Source organism: Bufo bufo, chromosome 6 (assembly GCF_905171765.1).
Source record: "Bufo bufo chromosome 6, aBufBuf1.1, whole genome shotgun sequence".
NCBI lineage: Eukaryota > Metazoa > Chordata > Amphibia > Anura > Bufonidae > Bufo > Bufo bufo.
In genome coordinates, this window is record NC_053394.1 from 126,245,190 (window position 1) to 126,269,659 (window position 24,470).

The 24,470-nt window shown below is 43.5% G+C and overlaps 1 protein-coding gene across 7 annotated transcripts in view; it reads left to right on the forward strand.

Annotated features, from left to right (window-relative positions):
- The window catches only part of PPP3CB (protein phosphatase 3 catalytic subunit beta), an 81,699-nt gene that overhangs the window by 50,720 nt on the left and 6,509 nt on the right, over positions 1 to 24,470 (forward strand). For 3 of the 7 annotated variants that reach the window (XM_040438772.1, XM_040438775.1, XM_040438776.1), the window contains exons 11-13: positions 11,841 to 11,867; positions 17,298 to 17,382; positions 23,068 to 23,165. In XM_040438772.1, the coding sequence (XP_040294706.1) occupies positions 11,841 to 11,867; positions 17,298 to 17,382; positions 23,068 to 23,165 (210 nt within the window). The remainder of the gene's footprint in view (positions 1 to 11,840; positions 11,868 to 17,297; positions 17,383 to 23,067; positions 23,166 to 24,470) is intronic. The other 4 variants (XM_040438773.1, XM_040438777.1, XM_040438774.1 and 1 more) reach the window with 2 other exon arrangements.

Here is a 24,470-nt window from a genome sequence, read left to right on the forward strand (position 1 = left end):
AGGGGTTAACAGGCACTGATCGCAGTGCCCTGTCAGAGGCCAGCACCCGCCTCCTGTATCTGTAATAAAGGTTAATTATCATTGGTGGCGCAGTGCACCCCCCCCCCCCCAGTGTGTAATCCTGGGGATCCGATCGGTTACCATGGCAGCCAGGACGCTACTGAAGCCCTGGCTGCCATGGTAATCTACCTGCTGCTGTGTGTACTATGCACAGGGCAGCAGGGAGAGTGTGAGTCCTATTCACAATAGAGCTCTATCAGGGTGAATTGGACAAGGGATTAAAAGAATAGGACAAGGGATTAAAATATTCCAGGTTCTAGCCCCTAAGGGGGGGGAAATGTTTTTTAAATAAAAAGTAAAAAAAAAAAAAAAAACACGCCAAAATATTAAGTATAAATCGCCCCCTTTCCCAATTTTACATATATAATATATAAACAATAAATAAACATATTACATATTGCCACGTCTGAAAAGTCCAAACTATCAAAATATAAAAAAAATCTATGCAGTTAACGCCGTAACAGAAAAATAAATAAATAAAAACCACGCGATTTGCATTTTTTTATTTTTTGTAGGACTGTTCAATTATGGGCCAGACGTTCCATAAAATGCGGAATGCACGTGGCTTTTTTGACGTTTTATTATTATTTTTGCATGGTAGAGTATAGCAATACTTTATGGTATCGAAACCGAATCAAAATTTTGTTATCGCAACAACCCTACTTACAATCTGCCTTTCACCCTCTTCACTGTATAGAAACTGCCATTACTAAAATGTCTAACGATCTAACAGCAAAAAGAAATGGTGATTATTCTCTACTGATTCTGCTGGATCTCTCTGCAGCGTTTGATACCGTAGACCATAAACTCCTCCTCACCATGCTCCACTCAATTGGCCTAAGGCCCCTTTCACATGAGTGAGTTTTCTGCACGGGCGCAATGCGTGACGTCTACACATAGCACCCACACTGAATCCTGACTTATTCATTTCAATGGGTCTGTGTACATGAGTGTTTTTTTTTTTTTCATGCATTAGTTCTGCGTTGTGTGAAAACGCAGCATGTTCTATATTCTGCGTTTTTCACGCAGCCCTGGCCCCATAGAAGTGAATGGCGCTTCAGTGAAAAACGCATTGCATCCGCAAGCAAGTGCGGATGCAGTGCGTTTTTCACTGATGGTTGCTAAGAGATGTTGTTTGTAAACCTTCTGTTTTTTTATCACGTGTGTGAAAAACGCATCAAAACGCATTGCACCTGCATGGAAAAAACAACTGAACGCAATCGCTGACAAAATTGATTGAACTTGCTTGCAAAATGGTGCGAGTTTCACTGAACGCATCTGGACCTAATCCCTCACGGTCGTGTGAAAGGGGCCTTAAGGACATTGCTCTCACTTGGTTCTCTCCCTATCTCTCTGGCCGCTCATTTAGTGTATCATTCGTTGGCTTTTCTTCTCTTCCTCTTGATGGTGATCGGACAGACTATCAGTAGATTTGGCTTTCAATACCATCTCTATGCTGACGACACCCAACTATACACTTCGTCCCCTGAAATCACCCCTGCTTTACTCCAAAACACCAGTAATTTTCTGGCAGCTGTCTCTAACATCATGTCCTCTCTGTATCTAAAACTGAACCTCTCAAACTGAACCTCTTGTCTTTCCCCCATCTACTAAATCACCTAAACTTGATATTTCAATTTCGGTCTGCAACATGATCATAACTCCTGTGCAACATGCCCGCTGTCTTGGGGCCACATTTGACTCTGATCTCTCCTTTGTTCATCATATTTAATCACTTACACGCTGTTGTCATCTGCACCTCAAGAATATCGACAGAATCCCCCCTTTTCTTAGGGTGGAAACGGCAAAAACTCTTGTTGTTGCCTTGATTCATTCTCGTCTTGACTACTGCAATTACTAATCGGTCTCCCTCTCGCTAAACTCTCCCCCCTTCAGTCTGTCCTAAATGCTGCAGCCAGGCTCATCTATCCATCCAACCGCTACACTGATGCCCCTAGTCTGTGCCAGTCACTTCACTGGTTGCCCATCCACCACAGAATACAATTCAAACTTCTCTCCCTCACCCACAAAGCTCTCCACAGTGCTGCACCTCCATACATCTCCATCTACCACCCTACTCGTGCTCTCCGTTCTGTTAGCGACCTAAGATTAATAACCTCCATAATTTGTACCTCTCACTCCAGTCTTCAAGACTTTTTTTCTCGAGCTGCACCTACTCTCTGGAATACTCTGCCCCAGAATACTAGGTCAATTCACAACTTCTTCACCTTCAAACGTGCCTTAAAGGGCTTCTGTCACCCCACTAAACAGTTTTTTTTTTTTTGGTTACTTATAATCCCTATACTGCGATTTATGCATACATACTGTAATTAATCATTTTGGTTCAGTAGATTCTGTTAAAAACATACTTTTAAAATATGCAAATTACCTTGCTACCAGCAAGTAGGGCGGCTACTTGCTGGTAGCAGCCGCATCCTCCTATCCTAAAGACGCCCCCTCCGCATGTTGATTGACAGGGCCAGCGGGCGGGATCGTCCTCTGGCTGGTCCTGTCTTGCCTGCACCTTAACGGTATTCAGTCGGCACAGGCGCACTGATAGGCGGATGCTCGCTCGGCCACTCCATCCTCAATGCGCCTGCGCCGATGACGTCACATCTACACCCGGCGCAGGCGCATTGAGGAAGGAGCGGCCGAGCGAGCGTCCTCCTCTCAGTGCGCCTGCGCCGACTGAAGACAGGTACGGCGCAGGCGCCAGATTTTGAATGCAAACAGGGCCAGCAGAGAAAGATCCCGTTCGCTGGCCCTGTCAATCAACATGCGGAGGGGGCGTCTTTAGGATAGGAGGATGCGGCTGCTACTAGGGATCGACCGATTATCGGTTTGGCCGATATTATCGGCCGATATTGAGGATTTTGAACGTTATCGGTATCGGCATCTATTTTGCCGATATACCGATAACGTATGGGGAACACAGAACGCGCTGCTCTCAGCGCGTTCTGTGTTCCCTCCGCAGCACAGGGGAGAAGGAAGCAGTGTCTCCTCCCCCTGTGCTGCTGCTGCCGCTGCCGCCAATGAGGGGATAGAACATAAGAGGAGGGGAGGGGCTGTGGCCGCTGCGCCACCAATGAAGATAAGCCTCTCATTCATTCATATACAGGAGGCGGGAGCTGGTTGCAGAATCACATAGCCGGCTCCCGACCTCTATGAGCGATAGCTGCGGTCCGCGGTAGTTAACTCCTCAGGTGCCGCGGATAGCAGCTACCGCTGATAGAGGTTGGGAGCTGGCTATGTGATTCTGCAGCCAGCTCCCGCCTCCTGTATATGAATGATCGATAGACTTATCTTCATTGGTGGCGCAGTGCGCCCCCCCAAGCCCCCCAGTATTAATCATTGGTGGCGCAGTGCGCCCCCCACCCCCGTCCAAATCCCGGCCAATAGTAAAAACATTGGTGGCGCAGTGCGCCCCCCCCCCCCAACCCAGTATTAATCATTGGTGGCAGTGGCCACAGGATCCCCTCTCCCCTGCTCCTCCGATCGGAGCCCCAGCTGTGTAAGCCTGGGGCTCCGATCGGTTGCCATGGCAGCCAGGACGCTATTGAAGCCCTGGCTGCCATGTTCAGCTCCATGCTGCTGTGTGCACAAAGCATAGAGCAGCAGGGACAGTGTGAGATCCTATTCACCCTGATAGAGCTCTATCAGGGTTAATAGGACAAGGGTTCTAGTCCCTAAGGGGGTTAAAAGTTAGTAAAAAAAAAACACAAAAATATTAAGTATAAATGAAAAAGATTTATAAAAAAAAAATACACATTAACAATAAACAAAAAAAATACACATTAACAATAAACATATTAATTTTCAGCAGATTTGTGTAGGAATTTTTTTTTTTTCTCAAAAATGAAAATTCCCAGAATATCGGTATAAATTATCGGCTATCGGCCTGAAAGTTCACAAATTATCGGTATCGGCCCTAAAAAATCAATATCGGTCGATCCCTAGCTGCTACCAGCAAGTAGCCGCCCTACTTGCTGGTAGCAAGGTAATTTTGCATATTTTAAAAGTACGTTTTTAACAGAATCTGCTGAACCAAAATGATTAATTACAGTATGTATGCATAAATCGCAGTATAGGGATTATAAGTAACCAAAAAAAAAAAGCAGTTTAGTGGGGTGACAGAAGCCCTTTAAAAACACATCTTTTCAGGCAGGCTTATCAAGCTACCTAAACTGACTATTCCCCGACTAAACCTTTCCCCCACCAACTCCTCTGGCCTAAACCCGATCCTCTAGCAGTCCTAAACCCGAAGCAGATCGTCCGGCACCACTCCTGTCAGTTCAATAATGGCTCAAATCCTACTTATCACAATCAACTACCTTTTATGTGTCACCCTCAATTCCTCATAGATTGTAAGCTCTTGCGAGCGGGGCCCTGACGCCTAGTGTTTCAGTTGTATATTAGTCAGTTACTTTTGTTTTGTACATGAACCCTATGAATTTTTAAAGCGCTGTGGAATATGGTGGTGCTATATAATTAAATATTTATTATTATTATTATTATTATTATTTTCCTAAGCCAGTGACGTCATGTTCACCATTCACGTGGCCTAGGAGCAACAACACCAAGCACAACCACGATACTATGTACGACACGGTGCTTAGTGAGTTTTGAGAAGGCAGCTGCGCTTACAGGAGCACCGGTGCCTTCTCAAAACATCTGATTGGCGGGGGTCTCGGGTGTCAGAATCCCACTGATGAGACACAGGTGACCTATCCTGAGAATAGGTAATCAGTATGAAAATCTCAGAAAACCCTTTTAACTGTTACCTCAAGGCTAATTTTTAGACCTTTATCGTTGGAGTCAAGGGTCTGTCAATGGTGCCCCCCCCCCCCCCACAATCGCTGAAAGTAATGGTTGCTATTAGACCTGGGAGTCTAACAGTGGCCCCCAGGTCTCTCATGTATACATGCCTATTTAGACCAAGACGGATTCAGAGTTTAATAGAATTCCTGTCAGTATAGAACTGATAGACGTAATAGACTGCAGTATATTGCAGTGTGGAATATGAGTGATCAAGCTCCTAAAAATGGGACAAAAAAAATTAAAGTTAGAAAGTTAGTTTCCCCCCATAAAAAGCTGTATTATGTGAATTATTATATAATGATCCCTTTATGCCAGAATTGCTGTGATTTTCGCATTTTTTTTTTCTTCATCCCAGCAAAAAATGGATTAAAGTAGTGGAAATTAAATAGGCCAGCAGAGCCAACTGGAATATGGTAGAAGTTAATGGAAGAAATTTATTGAAACACACGGTCCCCACATCTTCATCTAGGGCTGCAGTAAACGATTATTTAAGTAATCGAGTATTATATCGATTATTTTTTACGATTAATCGAGTAATCTAATAAGATAAACATTCTTAAAATAATGTATTGCTTTATAAAAATGTCCCCCTTTCCCAGTGCCATCAGTTCAGCCTCCATGCCATGTTCCCCAGTGCCCCAATGATGGCACTGCCATTAGCCCCTCCATCCAGATTGCCATGATATCCCCCTTCCCCAGTGCCTCTATGCCATCCACCATGTCCCCCACTCCCCCAGTGTCATCAGATCAACAGCCCCTCCATGCCATGTCCCCCAGTGCCCCCATGATGGCACTGCCATCAGCCCCTCCATGCCATCCAGATTGCCATGATGTCCCCCTTCCTCAGTGCCTCCTATGCCATCCACCATGTCCCCCAGTGCCATCAGATCAGCAGCCCCTCCATGCCATGTCCCCTAGTGCCCCCATGATGGCACTGCCATCAGCCCCTCCATCCAGATTGCCATGATGTCCCCCTTTCCCAGTGCCTTCATGCCATCCACCATGTCCCCCACTCCCCCAGATCAACCTTCCGAGTGCCTAATCACAGGTGCCCCCATTAACCCCTCTTCCCCTCCCCCCAATACTTTTATACATGGCAAATCATAGGTGCTCCCATTAACCCCTCTAACGCCAATAACTTTATACACGCCAAACCACAGCTGCCCACATTTCCCCATGCCAAATCACAGGTGCCCCCGTTTTCCCCAGCCCATGCCAAATCACAGGTGCCACCAATTTACCAGCCCCCCCCCCCCGTGCCTCTGCTAACTTTATACTTACCTTTCAGTGCAGAGTGCGCCGACACACGGAGTCCGCAGGAGACACGTCTTCATCCCAGCATGCACTGGGGACCTGACGTCACACACAGCATCAGCCAGCGCGCTGACGATGTGTGAACGCAAGGTCCTGCAGCGCGGTGCCGACGGGAGGCCACAGAGCGGTGAGTGAGAAGCTTAATTTCACTCACGCTCCGTGGTCATGTGATTTAAACGAATCCTCGATGCAGAAAAACTGCATCGAGGATTTTTTTGCCTCGATTACATCGATTAAATCGATGAATCGTTTCAGCCCTATCTTCATCAGACTTATATTAGGTGTATTGCCTGATTGAAATGTGATTTCCACATTGAAACTTTTAGCTGTGTTAGTTATAAAATTTGTAGGTTTGTTGCGCTGTGTCCTTTTCTCCTCTTCCTAGTTTTCAAAACAGCTTTAAAGTTATCGAATAGTCGTATGATCCCCCAAAATGGTACCAATAAAAATGTCAACTTACCTCGTAAAAAATAAGCCCTTACACAGTTGCATCCTATAAGAAAATAAAAATAGTTATGGCTCTTAGAGTATGGCAACCTAGAAACAATCTTTTTTTAGAAAAGTATTTTTGTTGGGCAAGTAGTAGTAAAACTTAAAGAAAAACAATGCACTTTTTGCATTTCTGTACAGTCCCATAAATTTAAATGTATAACTCTAAAAAGGATTGTCAGAATTTCAGTTTCCCCCAGAATGAGTTAACAAAACTTAACAGTAATGTATATGTACCCCCAAAAACATACCTCACCCCGCATATAACAAGGGGAAAAATTAAATGGGTTATCCAGGAATTGATAATGATGACCTATCCTCAGGATAGGTCATCATTATGACATTGACGGGGGTCCGAGTTCCCGGCACCCCCACTGTTCAGCTGTTTCAGGAAGTCGCTATGCTCGCAGAAGCTCCTGGCAGCTTTCCAAACACAGCGCCGTACATTGCAGAGCGTCTGTGCTGGGTATTGCAGCTCCGCCCCCATCCATATCAATGGGACTAAGCTGCACCATGGCCACGTGACCAATGTACGGTGTTATCAAATGGCCTAGGAAGAGAGTCGGCCTCTTCGAATAGCTGAACAGTGGGGGTCCTAGGTGTTGGACCCCCACTGATCTGATATTGATGACCCCATTAATATAAATTCCCGGATAACCCCTTATGTCTTTTCGAATGAGATTATAAAAAAAAAAAGTGCTTGAGCAGCAAGGCCTGGTCTGGCAGGAAGGGAACTGTGAGGGTCCCAGCTCATAGAACTCCCTCTGTGTAATCTGCCTTATGACGAAATGACTTTGATATAACACGAAGCAACATATGAGTAGATCGTGCTGTAGAAGTGCAAAATAATTTTCAAGAAGTTGTAGTATTGTTGTAAATGATCGCTCTTAGGGCTCTTTCACACTTGCGTTGTTCTGTTCCGGCATAGAGTTCCGTCGTTGGGGCTCTATGCCGGAAAAATCCGGATTATCCCAATGCATTCTGAATGGAGAGAAATCCGTTCAGGATGCATCAGGATGTCTTCAGTTCAGGACCGGAACGTTTTTTGGCCGGAGAAAATACCACAGCATGCTGCGCTTTTTGCTCCGGTCAAAAATCCTGAACACTTGCCGCAAGGCCGGATCCGGAATTAATGCCCATTGAAAGGCATTAATCCGGATCCGGCCTTAAGCTAAACGTCGTTTCGGCGCATTACCGTATCCGACGTTTAGCTTTTTCTGAATGGTTACCATGGCTGCCAGGACGCTAAAGTCCTGTTTGCCATGGTAAAGTGTAGTGGGGAGCGGGGGAGCAGTATACTTATTGTCCATGCGGCTCCCGGGGCGCTTCAGAGTGACGTCATTCTGGAGCGCCCCGGGAGCCGCACGGACGGTAAGTATACTGCTCCCCCGCTCCCCACTACTACTATGGCAGCCAGAACTTTAATAGCGTCCTGGGTGCCATAGTAACACTGAACGTATTTTGAAGACTGATCCGTCTTCAAATGCTTTCAGTTCACTTGCGGTGTTACGGATCCAGCGGGCACCTCCGGCAAATGGAGTGCACGACGGATCCGGACAACGCAAGTGTGAAAGAGGCCTTACTCATTTCCTTTTGTAATGTAGATAAAATGGAAATAAGATATTCAAAACCTGCATTTAGTTTTCTTTCTGTTAAGATCCATTGCACTAGATCTAAAAGTTTCATGAATAGAAGTGTCTTCCACTGTTGCTGCTTCTGGTCTCTGCTGAATGAAATCCTTAGATTCCATGCATAGGAAATATGGTAACAAAATAGAAGTGCTATGTCCCCATTGCAGATATCGCAGGAGCTTAGTAGCCAATATAGCCAGGCATGTGTTGCCTTGGCATTGCCTTCTCTGTGTTCACAGCGGCCACAAGTTTGGGTCCGTGTTCTTGATACAGATGCGGGTTCTAAAGATGAGACCTGCACATGTCAGACATTTATAGCATATCCTGTTGAATACCCCTTTTAGGTTTCTTTTGTTTGGCAGCTAAAAAATAAAAATGAAAGTCTGCTTGAAGGTGTCCACCCCGATATATTGATTTGCCTGCACAGGACGCCAATGGAGACCTTATTGTACAAGGCCAGAAGCTGCAGTAGTGGAGACCCCTCCCGTAGGCTCTTGTCACATCACATTCAGAGCCTGTGTTTAGTATGTACGTGGGAAAAGCTGCTGGCATATATCGGCCTACCACAGGCCAAAAGGCCTTGGTTGGATACTGTATGGATACATTCATATAATTTTTCTTTCTTTTTTTTCTCTTCTGTATGAAATTATCATAGTAGATTAAACTAATATACTATAATAAAATAAAAAAAACACCAGTGGTCAATTATCGGGACTGGCATTCCTACACCAGTCTTGATATCCCCTGTCCTGCCAGAGTATGCTCTTAGGCCCATTTCACACGGGCGAGATTTCCGCGCGGGTGCAATGCGTGAGGTGAACGCATTGCACCCGCACCGAATCTGGACCCATTCATTTCTATGGGGCTGTGCACATGAGCGGTGATTTTCACGCATCACTTGTGCGTTGCGTGAAAATCGCAGCATGCTCCTCTTTGTGCGTTTTCCACGCAACGCAGGCCCCATAGAAGTGAATGGTTATAAGGGAAAATAATAGCATTCTTAATACAGAATGCATAGTAAAATAGGGCTGGAGGGGTTAAAAAAAAATATAATAATAATAATTTAACTCACCTTAATCGACTTGCTCGCGCAGCCCGGCTTCTCTTCAGTCTTCATCTTTGCTGTGCACAGTAAAAAGACCTGTGGTGACGTCACTGCGGTCATCACACGGTCCGTCACATGATCCGTCACCATGGTGATGGATCATGTGATGGACCATGTGATGAGCGCATCAAAAGTCTTATTCCTCAAAGAAGAAGACTGAAGAGAAGCCGGGCTGCGCGAGCAAGTGGATTAAGGGGAGTTAAATTTTTATTTATTTTTTTAACCCCTCCAGCCCTATTGTACTAAGCATTCTGTATTAAGAATGCTATTACTTTCCCTTATAACCGTGTTATAAGGGAAAATCATAAAATCTACACAACACCTAACCCAAAGTTCTTCACAGAAGTTCGGGTCTGGGTACCAAACATGCTGCTTTTTCTCACGCGCGTGCAAAACGCATTACAATGTTTTGCACTTGCGCGGAAAAATCACGCATTTTCCCACAACGCCCCCGCATCTTTTCCGGGCCAAAAACATGACGCCCGTGTGAAAGAGGCCTTAATTGACTAGGAGGAGAAGGTCACCCAGTCAGTGCTTAGATTTGAAATCTCTGCCAACTTGTTACAGGTGTAAATTTCCATTATCATTATTGGCGGTAAACTGGCGTAAATGATGGTAAATGCACCGACGGCCCCTCCCATGCCATCCCCATTATGTAAACGCCACTTGCACCTAAATTGAGGCACAATAACGTATAAAAACTGCAAACCAACATTTTAAGACACACTACAGAAATACGGAATAGGGCCAATGTAAACGACCCCAGCCATGTAGTGGTATTTCCCTTTTCTTTTTTTTCTTTTTTCTTTCTTCGTCATGGACTTGTCTACATTGTATAGCGGCTGTAAAGCTGAGCCCCATTCACTTCTATGGGGCTGACCTGTGCCTAGGAATGTGATGTCACACAGCCTAGGGAAAGCTGGAGAAGGCCGCAGCATTACCGGGAGCGCTGGTGCCCTCTCAAACAGGTGATAGCCTGGGGTCCCGGGAGTCGGACCCCCAATGATCAGATACTGATGACCTATCCTGAGAATAGGTCATCAGTATAAAGGTCTCAGAAAACCCCTTTAAATATACTCTGGGCGCCTGTAAGAGATGTTCCCCCCGATGTACCTGCACCTGACTCTTATTGTGATGTGAAAAGAACCTCAAGTCTTAGCAATAGAATAACGCTAATGATTACTGTCCTCACATATAAACTGATCTGTTACATCCACAGTTATAACGATGTTTCCTTCATTTCTGAATTAATTTCCCACAACTATTTAATTTCCGTTTTTTTGTTGCCCATTACACAATTGTATAATTCACAAGTGTAAAGGTTTTGTTTGTGATGTCATTTCTTTTGGAATCCTCCTTTTATGCCATCAGTATTTGGGTCTTTATTTTTAACTTTTTATTTTTATGAAGAAGGGGAGAATGTGATCATTACGATGTTCCCGTTTTTCCGCTATCGTTTACTGTAACTAGCTTAACCTCTCTGTCTAAACTTCGGATCATGGTATAAATCTATGTGCCCAGGCTAATCTGCCGAACTGTAGAGTGAATCGGCGTTCATTCTGATGGATATAGAAAACCATTGAAAAATGTCTTCAGCTGGATTTCGTTTCTCTTGGCGAACCAGTGCCTGAAATGCTGTACGCGGTTCAGCCCCTCTCTGTCTGTAATACATTCCCACTTTTTTGGTACAGTATTGTAAACCACAAATGCCTGCTTGACTTGCTGTGCTGGAGTATTATGCATATCCTATTCCCTTGTGCTACCACCTTTTGCTTATCCGCTTTGTGATCATTGTACTGTTATCTGCATTCCCATTGAATAGGTATTTGCATCGTTAGTAACCATTTCATCACAGCACAGTAGCCTTTTTTCCTTTCCATCACTTATGCCCCACAGTCTGCCCTCTACTTTTACATATTACAATAGCAGGCAAGTGACGCAGGATGGTTGACAGAAACACACTGGGTGCCTTTTTTTTTTTTTTTTTTTTGTAAATATTATCCCGTGATCCGAAATCTTGTGCTGCTGATGGCATGTTAAGTTCTTAACCTTATACTGCCTCCATAGCTGTACTTTTATTAGATATTGTAGATATTGTCCACTTAACCCCACTGCTAAAGTCTAGCGACATGTATAACAGCACGTTGATGGCTCAGTGGCCATGGAGGGGTTAATTACCTAAAGATACTTGTGTCCTGCATCAAACACAATATTTGTATATTTTGCCACCGTTATCAAGAGTCCCAGAATTGCAGCTTTCCTCTTCCTTTTTTTTCTTCCTTTTCTTTTTTGCCAGTCCACCCTCATTCTTGCTGCTGCCGAGTAAAATATCTTTTTTTTATTTTATTTTTTTATTTTTATTTGTCTCACTCACCTATTTCTTCATCATTCACTTCCTTTTTTTCTGGACTCTCCATCTGAAGAACGACTCATATATGGCAATAGAAAAGGTACAGACCAGACAGAGCACCATTGTTTTGAAATATGACTTTCCAATTTTTTTGAAGTTGCTACACGACACCTTAAAATGATGTTACATGTCAGTTATTACGTGTAGCATATTTTTTGTTTCCTTTTCTTCCTCAATTTTTATTTTATTTTTTTTCCTAACTCGCTCGCACTTTTTTTACTGCGAGCACTTGGATATCATTTGCGTTTTGCATCATCAGAAGTCATATTCCTAGACATCTGTCTTTCTGTGCATGGCATTTTCTCTTCAGTGTTTTCTTTCCATTCCTTCCATTCGTAGAGTCCATCCTCTTTGTCCGTATATCTAACATTCCGTATCATTGGACCTGCATGACTGGGGGCCTTTTTTCATTTGTGTGTGTTTCTGCTTCATGGTTTTAGTACTTGCCATTTTTTTCCCTTTTACATATCTGCATGTGATGTGTTTTCAGACAATACTTTCCCTTTATTTAGATTGTTGTTTGTAAGATTCTGGGGAGGGAGACTGAATGTGTTGCCGCTATGTAAAGGGGTTGTCCAGGCTACAGATACAGTATTGATGACCTATACTCAGATTATGTAATCATTATAAGATCTGTGGGGGTCCGGCACTGGGCACCCCCACTAATCAGCTGTTTAGAGTAGCCTTGGTGCCGGAAACTGTACTACAGTGTGTGGAGCTGGAAGCGGACGACTCTGTACACACTGGGCCAGATTTATCATTACACTTACATCTTACTCCACTTTTACATTTGCCCAAAGTCACTTTTGGCCAAGTCAGATCTATTAATGGTCCTTTAATACTGTGATAAATGTGGTTTGACGGTAGCAGTTTATTCTTCGGTAAGCGGCTTTACAAAAGTCGCACGTCTTTACAAAGAAGTCGCATAAGATAAGCATGATCTTCACTGGAGTGAAATTGCGCAATTTTTGTGTGACTTTTTAAATTGTCGCAATAGTAAATCTGTCTAGAGGTTCATTTACATAAGAAAACACGCCCACTTTCAGAAAACTGGCGGGCATGGCGCAGAGCCAATAAGTCGCACATTTTTGTGCAGTTTTAGCGATTGCACAAACATTTGCGACTTTTTCACTCCATTATTTTGACTTGAGCTAATGATAAATCTGGCCCTGGGTCGTTTCCAGCTCCAGAACACTGCAGCTCACTCGGCTGCATTCACTAGAATGGGAGCTGCAGTACCCCGGCACAGCCACTACACAGCGTATGGATCTGTCTGCTTCCAGCTCATGCCCTGTATAATCCCCTGCGCTGCGTCTGCCGTAAACAGCTGATCGGTGGGGTGTTGGAGGAGAAGTTATCAATATCTGTAGCCCAGACAACCCCTTAAAGAGAACCTGTCAGCACAAAATGCAAAGTATTCTGCAGGCAGCATGTTATAGAGCAGGAGGCGCTGAGCAGATATATCGTTTTGTAGGAAACGATTCTGTAATTTTATTAATTTATAGCTCTGCTTTTCTTAACATAAAGGGGTATTCCAGTTATATAACATTATTCCCTATCCACAGCATAGGGTATAACTATGAGATGAGTGGGGGTCCTATTGCTGAGACCGAACAGGCGTGGAGCCTGCAGGGTGGTCTTAAGTTAAAGATATAAATGTATAAATCACAAGTTTTACTGAATCTTTTTCTGTAAAATTCTGTATCTATCTGCTCAGCTCCTCCTGCTCTGTAACACACTGTCTGCAGATTGCATTGTATTTTGTAGTGACAGGTCCTCGTTCAGCTCTGCTCACATCTGCATTGGAGGTACCGATCAGAGCCTCTGGTGAACACTAGTGCTGCATGCTGCTCTATTATTACTGGTAAAATCAGGCACCATTGTAAGTCTGCTCCAATGGTGTCCATTGTGTGACTGATCTGTCACACCTTTAATTCCGTTTTTCTTCTGCTTTGATGGCACAAGAAAACAGAATTTCTAATGCAGATGTGAACTCAGCCTAAAGATAAGTAATGTAAGTGTTTTATACAGTATGTTATTAATGTAGACACCTGTAGCCAAATGTATCATTGTTCTTTTCAGTTATCTAGAGATTTGCTTTTGCTCCTATTCTAGTTGAAAAATAAGACCTAGATCTATGTATGTTTTTTTTTTTTTTTTTTTCCCGTTGCAGCTTTTCAAATGTGTTTTTATAGAGTTAATAGAGGGCCTATGTGTCCATAGTATAGACCTGTGGGAAGCCATGTGTTGCCATACAGAGTGTGTGCCTGCTGGGTTAAGTACATATTAGCAGCGCTGTTTCTTCTTGGCTTAAGAAAGTTACTTTTGGCATCATAAGAATGATTGATAGCCATTAGTATTATTAATATATCACTAGGCACGACTATGGTTATTTCTGAGTAATGGAAACTTTACATCATTTATTCAGTTATTTTTTTAAAGACAGAATAATTACATTTTTAGATTAACAGTTCAGTTCCAATATCAGTCACCATATATTAAAGGATACCTGCCAACTTCCCTGACTTATAAAATAGTCAGGCTGCAGCATATTTAGCAGTGCCGATCCGGTTATTCCTCTGGCAGTTGGACAGTAAGTGCTAGTGACACATCATCAGCATGCACAAGCAATGCTCCACTAGTGTAGGCAGTCGGCTATAGGAACCGTTGCTGGGCCTAATTCTATTTGCCACTGTCTAGCTAGTATTTTTTGCACAGACCAGTATTTACTTGAGTATCCCGTTAAAGGGGTTCTCAGGGAAGTAAGAAAATGAACATACTAAGATATTACTTTATTATAAATATATTCCCAAATACCTTTCATTAGTTATAATGGCTCGTTTTGTCTAGGGAGCAATCATTAGGCTACATGCACATAAAAAACCGGCCATTGAAAACAGACACGCTGTCAGTGAGCATCCATTTTCAGGCCATCGGTTGGTTTTTAATCGCCGTTTTGCATCCGTTATAAAACAAATGACTTTCTTTGTTTTTTAATAAAATCCCACCTCCTGCAGTGCTCTCAGTATACAGAGTGGCCCCCAGCAGTAATAATGTCCCCCATAGTGGCCCAGCAGTAAAAGTGTCCCCCAATGTTCCCCATAGTGGTCCTCAGCTGTCTTGTTTCTTTTTAGAAAAATAAATAAATCACTCGCCTCATCCACTTGCACGCGCAGAGGCAATCGCTCCTCTCTTGATTATGAAGGACCTGCACTAAGCGTGATGACCTCACCATGCTTCACAATCAAGAGGAGCAACTGCCTTTTCGCATGCAAGTGGATGAGGTGATTTATTTATTTAACCCCTAAAAGGCTGTACCCTTTTTTAACGGATGTTAGAAGGGTGCACTCCTGTCTAAGCAGCCGTTAAAAACGGTCCCATTGTTTACAGTGAGGTCCGTTTGGCCGTGAAAACGGACAAAAATAGGATATGTCCTATATTTTTTAGGGCTACTATTCACTGGCTGTTAAAGGGGGGGGGGGAGGCACATGAATAGCCCCATAGACTGCAACAGTTTTTAAAACAGCTGTTGATGGCTGTCAAAAGAAATGTGTACATGTAGCCTTATGAGAAATTAAAATGTCCGCCGTCCTAATAGTACACACTAAACCTGTTCTAATCACACAGCAGGACAAGTTACTACTTCAGGGCACTGAGCTAAAGAGCTGCCTCATCCTCCTCTCTGATCTACTTGTCAGGGATTATGGTCCTGAATACAGATGAGAACTTTAGCTGAATCTCTGTAGGAATGGGGTTCATAAAGTACAGGGAGGAAGGACAGGACAGACTGTGGTAATGGCAACTGCACACAAGAGCTGCTGCTCATTACCACACTGCACCCTCCTCTCTTAACTTCATCCTCATGAATGCCATTGCTACAGAGATTTAGCTGAAGATTTTATCATCTGTTTTCAGGATCATAATCCCTGACTAGCAGAGAGAAGGATGAGGCAGCTCTTTAGTTCAGGGTTGTGAAGTAACTTGTCCTGCTGTGTGATTAGGACAGGTTTTGTGTGTACTTATAGGACGGCGGCCAATTGATTGTTGCCCAGACAAAACGAGCCATTATAACTAATGAAAGGTATTTGGGAATATATGTATTATGAAGTAATATTTAAGAATTTTCAGTAATTTTATTTTCTTAATTCCCAGAGAACCCCTTTAAGGATCTTTTATGTATTTCTGAATCCGAATATTCCTCTTAGCATGTTGTGGTCTGTTTGGTCAAATGTGTGCAGCGGCAGACAGGGAAGTTTTTTTTAGCAGATTGTGTATTTGTTTTCTTTTTTGTTATTTTTATATATTTTTGGGCTTGTTCACACGACCGTGCCATGTTTTACAGTCTGTAAATTGCAGATCCGCAAAACACGGATGCCGCCCGTGTGCCTTCCGCAATTTGCAGAACGGAACAGGAGGCCCATTATAAAAATGCTTATTCTTGTCCGCAAAACGGACAAGAATAGGACATTCCTCATAATTTTTGCGGGGCCATGAAATGCTGTCCGCATGTTTTGCGGCCGCATTGAAGTGAATGGGTCCACACCCGAGCCGCAAAAATGCAGCTGGCATGCGTACCAAAACCACGGTCATGTGAACAAGCCCTTAGACCACATGGCGTCCCTATGGACCAGTAATATGGGACCACACAGCCTCACTGCTCTGCCGTTGTGGCTCGATTCGGTACAGTATCTGCTGAGGTGTTCTTCCAGAAAAGAAGGTCTTCTAGAGGAAACCCGGTGGAACAAACAGAATCTTCTCTATGCCTTTTGAAGTTGGAAGTATACATTGTTACAGAAAGGCTCGAAAACCCTTGTATGGGGGCAATGTACATTACCCCTGCTTGTGATCTTGTGCATGAACAGGAATTCACTGTAAAGGGAAGTTGTTTTTTTTTAGTAACTTTTAGTGTCAGTCTATATTTGTATGAGTGATAGCGAACCAGTTTTATTGAAGCTACCTGGTGATTTATTTATTATTTTTTTTGTTCTTTTTAACACGAATTCTGTATTAAGAGTATGTGGGTCCACCTACAGTTGTGTTCTTCTAGTCCTTAGAATGGATAGGATTAACAAACTGTTTTTCACCAAGACACATGATAGCCCATGGTTGTATGTTCCATGTAATTCTCTTCACATACATACGTTTCTGTGCTTCTCAAGGGCCATTTGATGTTCTAACGCTCCAGCCTTGTTTTCTCAGTGCCACATGTTCACACTATACAAATGTACAACTGATTGAAGCTCTTAACAGCAAGCTTGGAAACCCACCATCACCACCCTTAGTCCAGTGGTCTTTTTTATTTATTTTTTTGCTCTGGTTTGTTTTACATTTTGCTGTTATCAGTGAACTTAACCAAAAAAGATTGTAACTACAAACTTTAAAAAGCTTGTGGTGGTGTGCTACAGTTTGTGTAAGATTTGCTGTGAATTGTCCATTCCTGAGCTTGAGATTCTTCTTATTCCATTGAAAGTAGGTACAGCTGCAGCGCGAAAAGAAATCATCAGGAACAAAATCCGGGCAATTGGAAAGATGGCAAGAGTCTTCTCTGTGCTCAGGTAAGTGGTAGTGTTCTTCCGACGCTGTGTAAATATTAAAATCAAGTGAATGTTATTTTGACACCATAGGTGCCATAGAGGTTTGCCAGTAACTAATCTGCAGAGGTTCCATAAAACCCTTTTATTCACATATCCTATATTACACTTCTTTAGAGTTGTCCCATGTGTGCTTCATGCACACAACTGTATTTTGCATCCGTATCCGATCCACATTTTTTGCGGATTGCACATGGTCCCATTCATTTTTATGGGTCCACATAGAAAACGGACACCACACGGATGTTGTCCATGTGCTGTCCGCATCTCTGTGTCCATTCCGTAAACTTTAGAACGTGTCCTATTCTTGTCCATATTTCGGACAGTATCACTTCAGAGGACAGTTTTATCAGGGTCAATTTCCATCTACGTAGCTAATGTCTTTCACTGCCTGATTAGACAATTAAAAAATAAAACAAAAAATGCCTTTATTGGATTCATTCACTAAAAAAGGGGGGCTAACATCCCCTACACAGTATTTGTTCACAGGCAGAAGGATACTGGGGTTAACTTATAGACCACCCACTGCTCTTATCTGCAGTGTGGTTATTTATTTTACTCTGATCACGCAACGTGTTAGGGATACCTCACAAACTCCAGCAACGTAGTATTGTGCTTGGGCAGCTGAAGATCACAGCGAGTGCTATACAGGTGCATCTTCTCACTCCTTTAGTGGAAAGACACCTGTAACGGTGATAGTGGACGGCTAAGTATAGGCTCATTGGACTCTAGTTAGAGGTATAGAGGAGCCGCCCTATGTTCCTTCAGCAGTATTCTACCCCCTATTCAACAGCACTGATCTTCTCAACACGTTTAGCCACCAGTTGTGGTGGATCATCAGGCGCAATATAGCTATAGATCCGGGATGCTCAGCCTGGGGCCCTCCAGCTGTTGCAAAACTACAACTCCCAGCAAGCCCTAGTAGCTGTAGGCTGTCCAGGCATACTGCGAGTTGTAGTTTTGCAATAAAGGCATTTTTTAATCGCCTAATCAGGCAGTGAAAGACATTGCGAACAAAAATAGTCATTTCTAATAACGGAAGTGAGAAAAATGGGGATTGCACAGGAAGGTGCCTGTATTTTGCAGACCGCAATACGGACATGGTCGTGTGCATGAGTCCTAAGACGGGTTATCCCCTATCCACAGGAATAAGTGTCTGATTGACAGGGGTCAGACCACTGGGGCCCCTGCCAGTCACAAGAGTGGGGGCCATTTGCCCTGTTTGAATGGAGCAGTAATCATGCATGTGTGCTGCTGGATATAGCGGAGTACAAGTGATTAGCTGGCTGCCTCATAGACATGAATGGAGTGGCGGATATGCCTGTGTGATTGTCGCTGCATTCAAACAAGGGAGCACAAGCCTCCACTCTTGTGACCGGCAGGGACCCCAGCGGTCAGACGTCTGCTGATCAGACACATCCTCTATCCTGTGGATGGGGAATAAGTTGCCTTAATAGGACAACCCCCTTTAATTCAAAAGGACAGCCTATAGTTTGACATTCTACAGGTTAGGTTATATGCACCTAGTGCCATTTCTTAAAACGGTTGTCTTGTCAGGGCCAAAGACCTTTCTGACATCTCCTTAGATCTAGCTTCTGACACCTCTGGGAAACATTGTCATGAGATCCTTCTAGTGGGAGCTGCAGGCATCCAGGTCGGAAGGGTGCGTGTGCACGTGGCAGAGTATTTGTGTGTAGAAAATCTGCAACACTATACAGTAACAGCAAAATGGACACGATTTTAGAAGATTCTATTCATAAGCTGCGGAAACATCCACAACAAATCATTGACATAACTAGACATGTGGTGCAGAGTTTAAATCCGTAGCGGGCACGTTTACACTGTAGATTTCTGCCACAGATTTCACTCTTACAGAAATCCAAATCCGTGACACGGTTTTGCCACAGATTAATTGTTGATTTTCTGCAACATGATGTTCTGTGTGGCCATACCCTTATGTTGTAAATGTAGCTATACAGCAGGGCTCCAGGCTTGAAGGGGCTGTCAAGAGTTAGGAAAACACAAATACTTCCTTCCAGAAAGATCACCACACCTGTCCACAGGTTGTGTATGGTATTATGGCGCCTTAATTTCAGCGGAGCTGAGCTGCAATACCAAGCACAACCTCGGTTTTTAGAAGAATGCATCCGTGTTTTTCACTAAAGATTAATTAATTAGAACGATTAAGTTTGTCTCATCAGCAGGACTTCTTCACACGTTAGGGGCTCCGCAGGTGAAGAAGTGGCCACATGCCACTAGATTGACAGGGCCAGACATTTTAGCCCGGCCCTGACAATTTCCTGGTCAGCGTAGCTTCTCCGATTGACAGAGCAAGGGCAGACATTCTGCTTTGGCTTTAGGTCGGAGAATGTGTGGTCACTGCTACCAGCGGACAGTCCCCTCCAGGTGAAGAAGTCGTGCTGATGAGACAAGCCATTCATTAGAAGGCCTTGCACTAGAGAGAACACTGTAAACATTTTCTTTGAAATGATCCTTTAAAAGGGATGTGAAAAGACAGCTTTTTTTTTTTTTTATGTCAGCACCCCAAAGTAATGGAGGTCACAAAGATGCCTAATAACTTAAAGGGGTTCTGCTCTTTCATTTAACTGATGATCTATCCTCTGGATAGATCATCAGCTTCTGATCGGCGGGGATCCGACACCCGGGACCCCCGCATGTCGGATCCCCGCCGATCAGAAGCTGATGATCTATCCAGAGAGGATAGATCATCAGTTAAATGAAAGTGCAGAACCCCTTTAATCAAATATAATGAGTATTTGTTTTGTTTTCTCAGTCACTTATGTATTTGCATTGTTTTCCTATTTTCATTATAATTTTTTCACTAATTTTATTAATCTCATTGTGTGTTACTCTTATGGCACCATAGCCGTGTACATGATCACGTGCAACATAGGTCAGATTACTTTTTTAATGCTGTTTCTGCTGCATGCTTTTAAGAAAGGATGACGTACTTTACTTTTGACTTTCTCACATGTTAAATCGTTTTAAGAATGAAAGTAAATAGAATTAAAGCTTACTTGAATCATTAAAACTGTTTTATGGGAGCAGCTAACCCACAACATTGGTATATTTTTCCTGGGTTACTTACCTTGGAATGTGTTGGGATGCGTCGTGGGAATACTGTAGACAGCATGCCACTGCCTGTAATAGGCCTGAATGGATCCTTTAAGAGCCGTGCAGCTGATGGGTGGGTACAATGCTCAGGATTGCATCTTGGGTATGGATTGCAGCACATCCTGACAGTTTGCTCTGCATGCCTCCTCTTCTGGATCCTTTCTTTACTTTGTGCTTTATTTTTGCTTTGTAAATGCAGAAGAAACTCTCTTGACCTTCCTGTTCATTTACCGGGTTGAACCCCTCTTTATTCAGACGATTGGGACACATTTTTTACAGTTTTATACGATTTTAATACTGTAAACAGCATTGTCTACCTGTGACAGGAGGATTTTACCTGTCCCTTTAAGCTGGCTATATACTGTCAACAATCCTTGGCTTGGTAATTAACATGCGCCCTCAAACTGGGCAAGCATGTATGTTTACTGCTATAGGGAGAGGTGATGCGTCTGCCAGATAGCGTTGGCAGCACATCTCTCCTGAGGAGGACAATGTTGCATATGTTGGCATCAAATATGCATGATCCTTGTTTTCCCGCAGACATTAGGTTTTGGGGGACAGTCGGGTTGCTATGATACTTGAGTTTGTCAGATCCCATTGAAATTGTCAGGATCTGCCAAAAATTATGTAATGTATGCCGTCCGCTGAAGAACCGAGAGCTGTCGGTTTATAGCACATACAATGGCAGAGACGTTTATTTCAACATTTTTACAGCCTTATCGGTGTAACTTTTAGCTTTTTTTTTTTTTTTTACATCTGTGTTTTAGCTTCTATTTGTGACAGAAGCCATGACACTTGATGAATCCCATTGACATTTAATTGGGTGCATCATTTTGATGACAAAAATCTGGAATGGAGGCTCCTAAGAAAGCCACCGACGCGGTCAAGAACAAAGCCTTATGGACACCAAAGGTTTATGGAGTACAGCTTGGAAAGCTAGCTGTTGGTTTGATGGCATGAAAGAACCTAAAAAGTGCACCACTGAGACTATGAAGAACACATCGTGGAGAGCGTATTGGTTCTTTTCATCCTAGCACACCACATACTACTAAGTGTATAGTCACATGCTGTGTATTTCGCCCTATTCATTGCAAAGGGTGAAATCCACAAGGGAGGCCTCCTTCACACGACTGTATCCCATCCGCAAAACACAGATACTGGCCAAGTGCTGACGCCTTTTTTTTTTTTTTTTTCTCCTGCAGAAATGTCCTATCCATGTCCACAAAACAGACAAGAATAGGACATGCTCTATTTTTTTGTGGGGCCACGGAATGGACAGGTTTGCTGTCTGGATCTTTTGCTGCCCCATCGAGATGGATTGGTGCCCATCCAGTCTGTAAAAACGTGGATCACGTGGACCAAAACTACCGCCGTGTGCATAAGCCCTAAGGGTATACTTAGGTTGTTCAGATTTGCACTTGCCAAATTGGCTGTAGATTTTAAAAATACTGATAGTCTGCTGATTGGTCAGCAGTAACAAACATGCTGTGGACTTCCCCCGGTCTGCACAGATTTTGTTCCAGAGTCTGCGAATAGGGTATAAAATAACCTTTTACATGCACTGCCAGCAGAATGTTTGTGGTTCTGGGGATCCCTGGTGTTATATCGCTTGTACAGCGATTGTCGGGAGCCGCCTGGAAACCCGTACAGGAAATAACCTTCCTGTACATCAAGTGAATAAAGGTCCTGTTACACAGTCCAATATTTCAGGCAATTATTGGGAACAAATCATTTCCCTTGATAATTCCCTGATCTTCAGCGGAGATGAGGGTTGTATTTATATGCAACAATCACCTCTGCTGTATTGGGATGAGACCGTTAGGGCAGACGGCCTTCTGCCCAAAAACAATGATATTAGATACCAGCCAAAAGATATGATCAATCACCAGCACCTTTTACACAGACTTTTTCTACAAGCACTCATCCTCAAAAATTGGCCCAAATTTCGGCCAATGTAAACAGCCCAGTACTACCTGTATAGCTTTCTGGGTGGTTCGTGGTGATGACCATTACTCGACTACCTGAGCTTAGATCCGTAAGTTTGTTCCCCAACCCCCACCCTACCCGGTCGCTTTAAGAGCAGTAATCAGTTTACCCTACTGGTAATTTCAATGCCATCTGTGCCATCCCTGTACCATATTGACAAGGACCCTTGTTTGACTTCAGCACAGGTCTGTTCATCTCTGTTTTAGTGAAACAGGTAGTTTGGTCAGCACCTCCCAACCCCCATATCATCAGTGAAATTATCCGTCATAAATGCCTGGCAAACCGGTTAAATATTTCTCCTTCCTGTTTCTCAGTTCTGAAGCTGTTGCAGCATGTGGTGACTGCCAGTTGTATAAGGCAGAATGTGTGTTTTTTTTTTGTTTTTTTTTCTTCACCCCTTCTGTTTGCACTTTGCTTGCTACATAGATCATGTCTTAAAGATTTTCTGTATTTCTTTACTGTATTCATACTGTGATCCAGGCTTTCATGCCCTCCTGACAAGTGTTCTTCCTGTCTTTTGTCTCCCAGGGAGGAAAGTGAAAGTGTTCTGACACTGAAGGGTTTAACCCCAACTGGAATGCTGCCCAGCGGGGTGCTGGCTGGAGGACGGCAGACTTTACAAAGTGGTAATGACAAACGGTTTGGTGTACTTCAGCTGGACTGGTGCCCAACTCGCTCTCTATCTAACCCTACACATAATGCATGCTGGGAAGTCCTAATGCTTTTTCACTTCCTGTCTTAGTAGCTGATGCTAGCGCATTTCACAGTTGTGCTCTGCAATGAGTACTAGGCATCCATACCAGGGTACAAACTTATAAGCGATTTCTGAATGATTTTGATTGATTCTGGTAAAATGATTAGAAACAAACAAACTGAATAATGAGCAAATTTGGACAATTTAAAGGGAGTCTTTCACCTAAACTGACCATTATAGAACACGAACACCATGATCTGCATTATAGTCCCCATATTGGAATGCTACGTATCGTATAGCTGTCCGTCGCTTATTTTCGCAAAAAAAACTCTTTTAATTAATATGTTAATTAGGTACTGAAGGTGCCCAGGGGCGGCGTTCAAGCGGGCGGTGCCCAGGCCCCTCATTGCTTTTCATATGAAGCCCTTTCCCTTTCACCCCTCTGGCCCGCCCTAGGTTCTGCAGAAATTCAGCACCAGCGCCGTTCACAAGATTCGCTGCACCTGTGCACTTCATTCCCCATTATGGGCAGAGGCACAAGAGCGTTTAATGCGCATGTGTCGGCCCGTACATCTAGCCGGCCTTGTGCCTCTGCCCGTAATGGGGAATAAAGTGCGCAGGTGCGGCGAATCTTGTGAACGGCACTGGCAGGGCGGGCCAGAGGGGTGAAAGGGGAGGGGCTTCATATGAAAAGCGACGAGGGGCCTGGGCACCGGCCGCTTGAACACCGCCCCTGAATAAAACATTTTTTTTTTTAGCAAGAATAAGCAACGGACAGCTATACGTTAAGTAGCATTTCAATATGGGGACTATAATGCAGATCATGGTGTTAGTGTTCTTTAATGCTCAGTTTAGGTGAAAGACTCCCTTTAAAATCATAGTAACGAAGCGACTAATCCCATCATGTGCCCCTGAAGTTCTGTATTAAGATGGATAAAAGTAATGTGCCCTGGTTGGGTGGGCAGAGGCGCTATGTCGTGTGTTCTTTGTAAGGTAACCTGTCTGTGTCCCCTCCTTTTCCTTTTTTTTTCTTTTAAGACGTGGGTTCTTCTGGCATGTTGAATCTTTACCTGCTCTAACAATAATTCAGTTATAGATGGTGAAATGTCTCTCTGGTCTTTAACTAATAGACATGTGGGAGTATTTACTAAGCTAAATGCGGCAGAATACTGGCTTAATTTGTGCCAAAAAACTGGTTTGCGTACACTTATTGTGTGTTTCATACTTATTTTGTGCC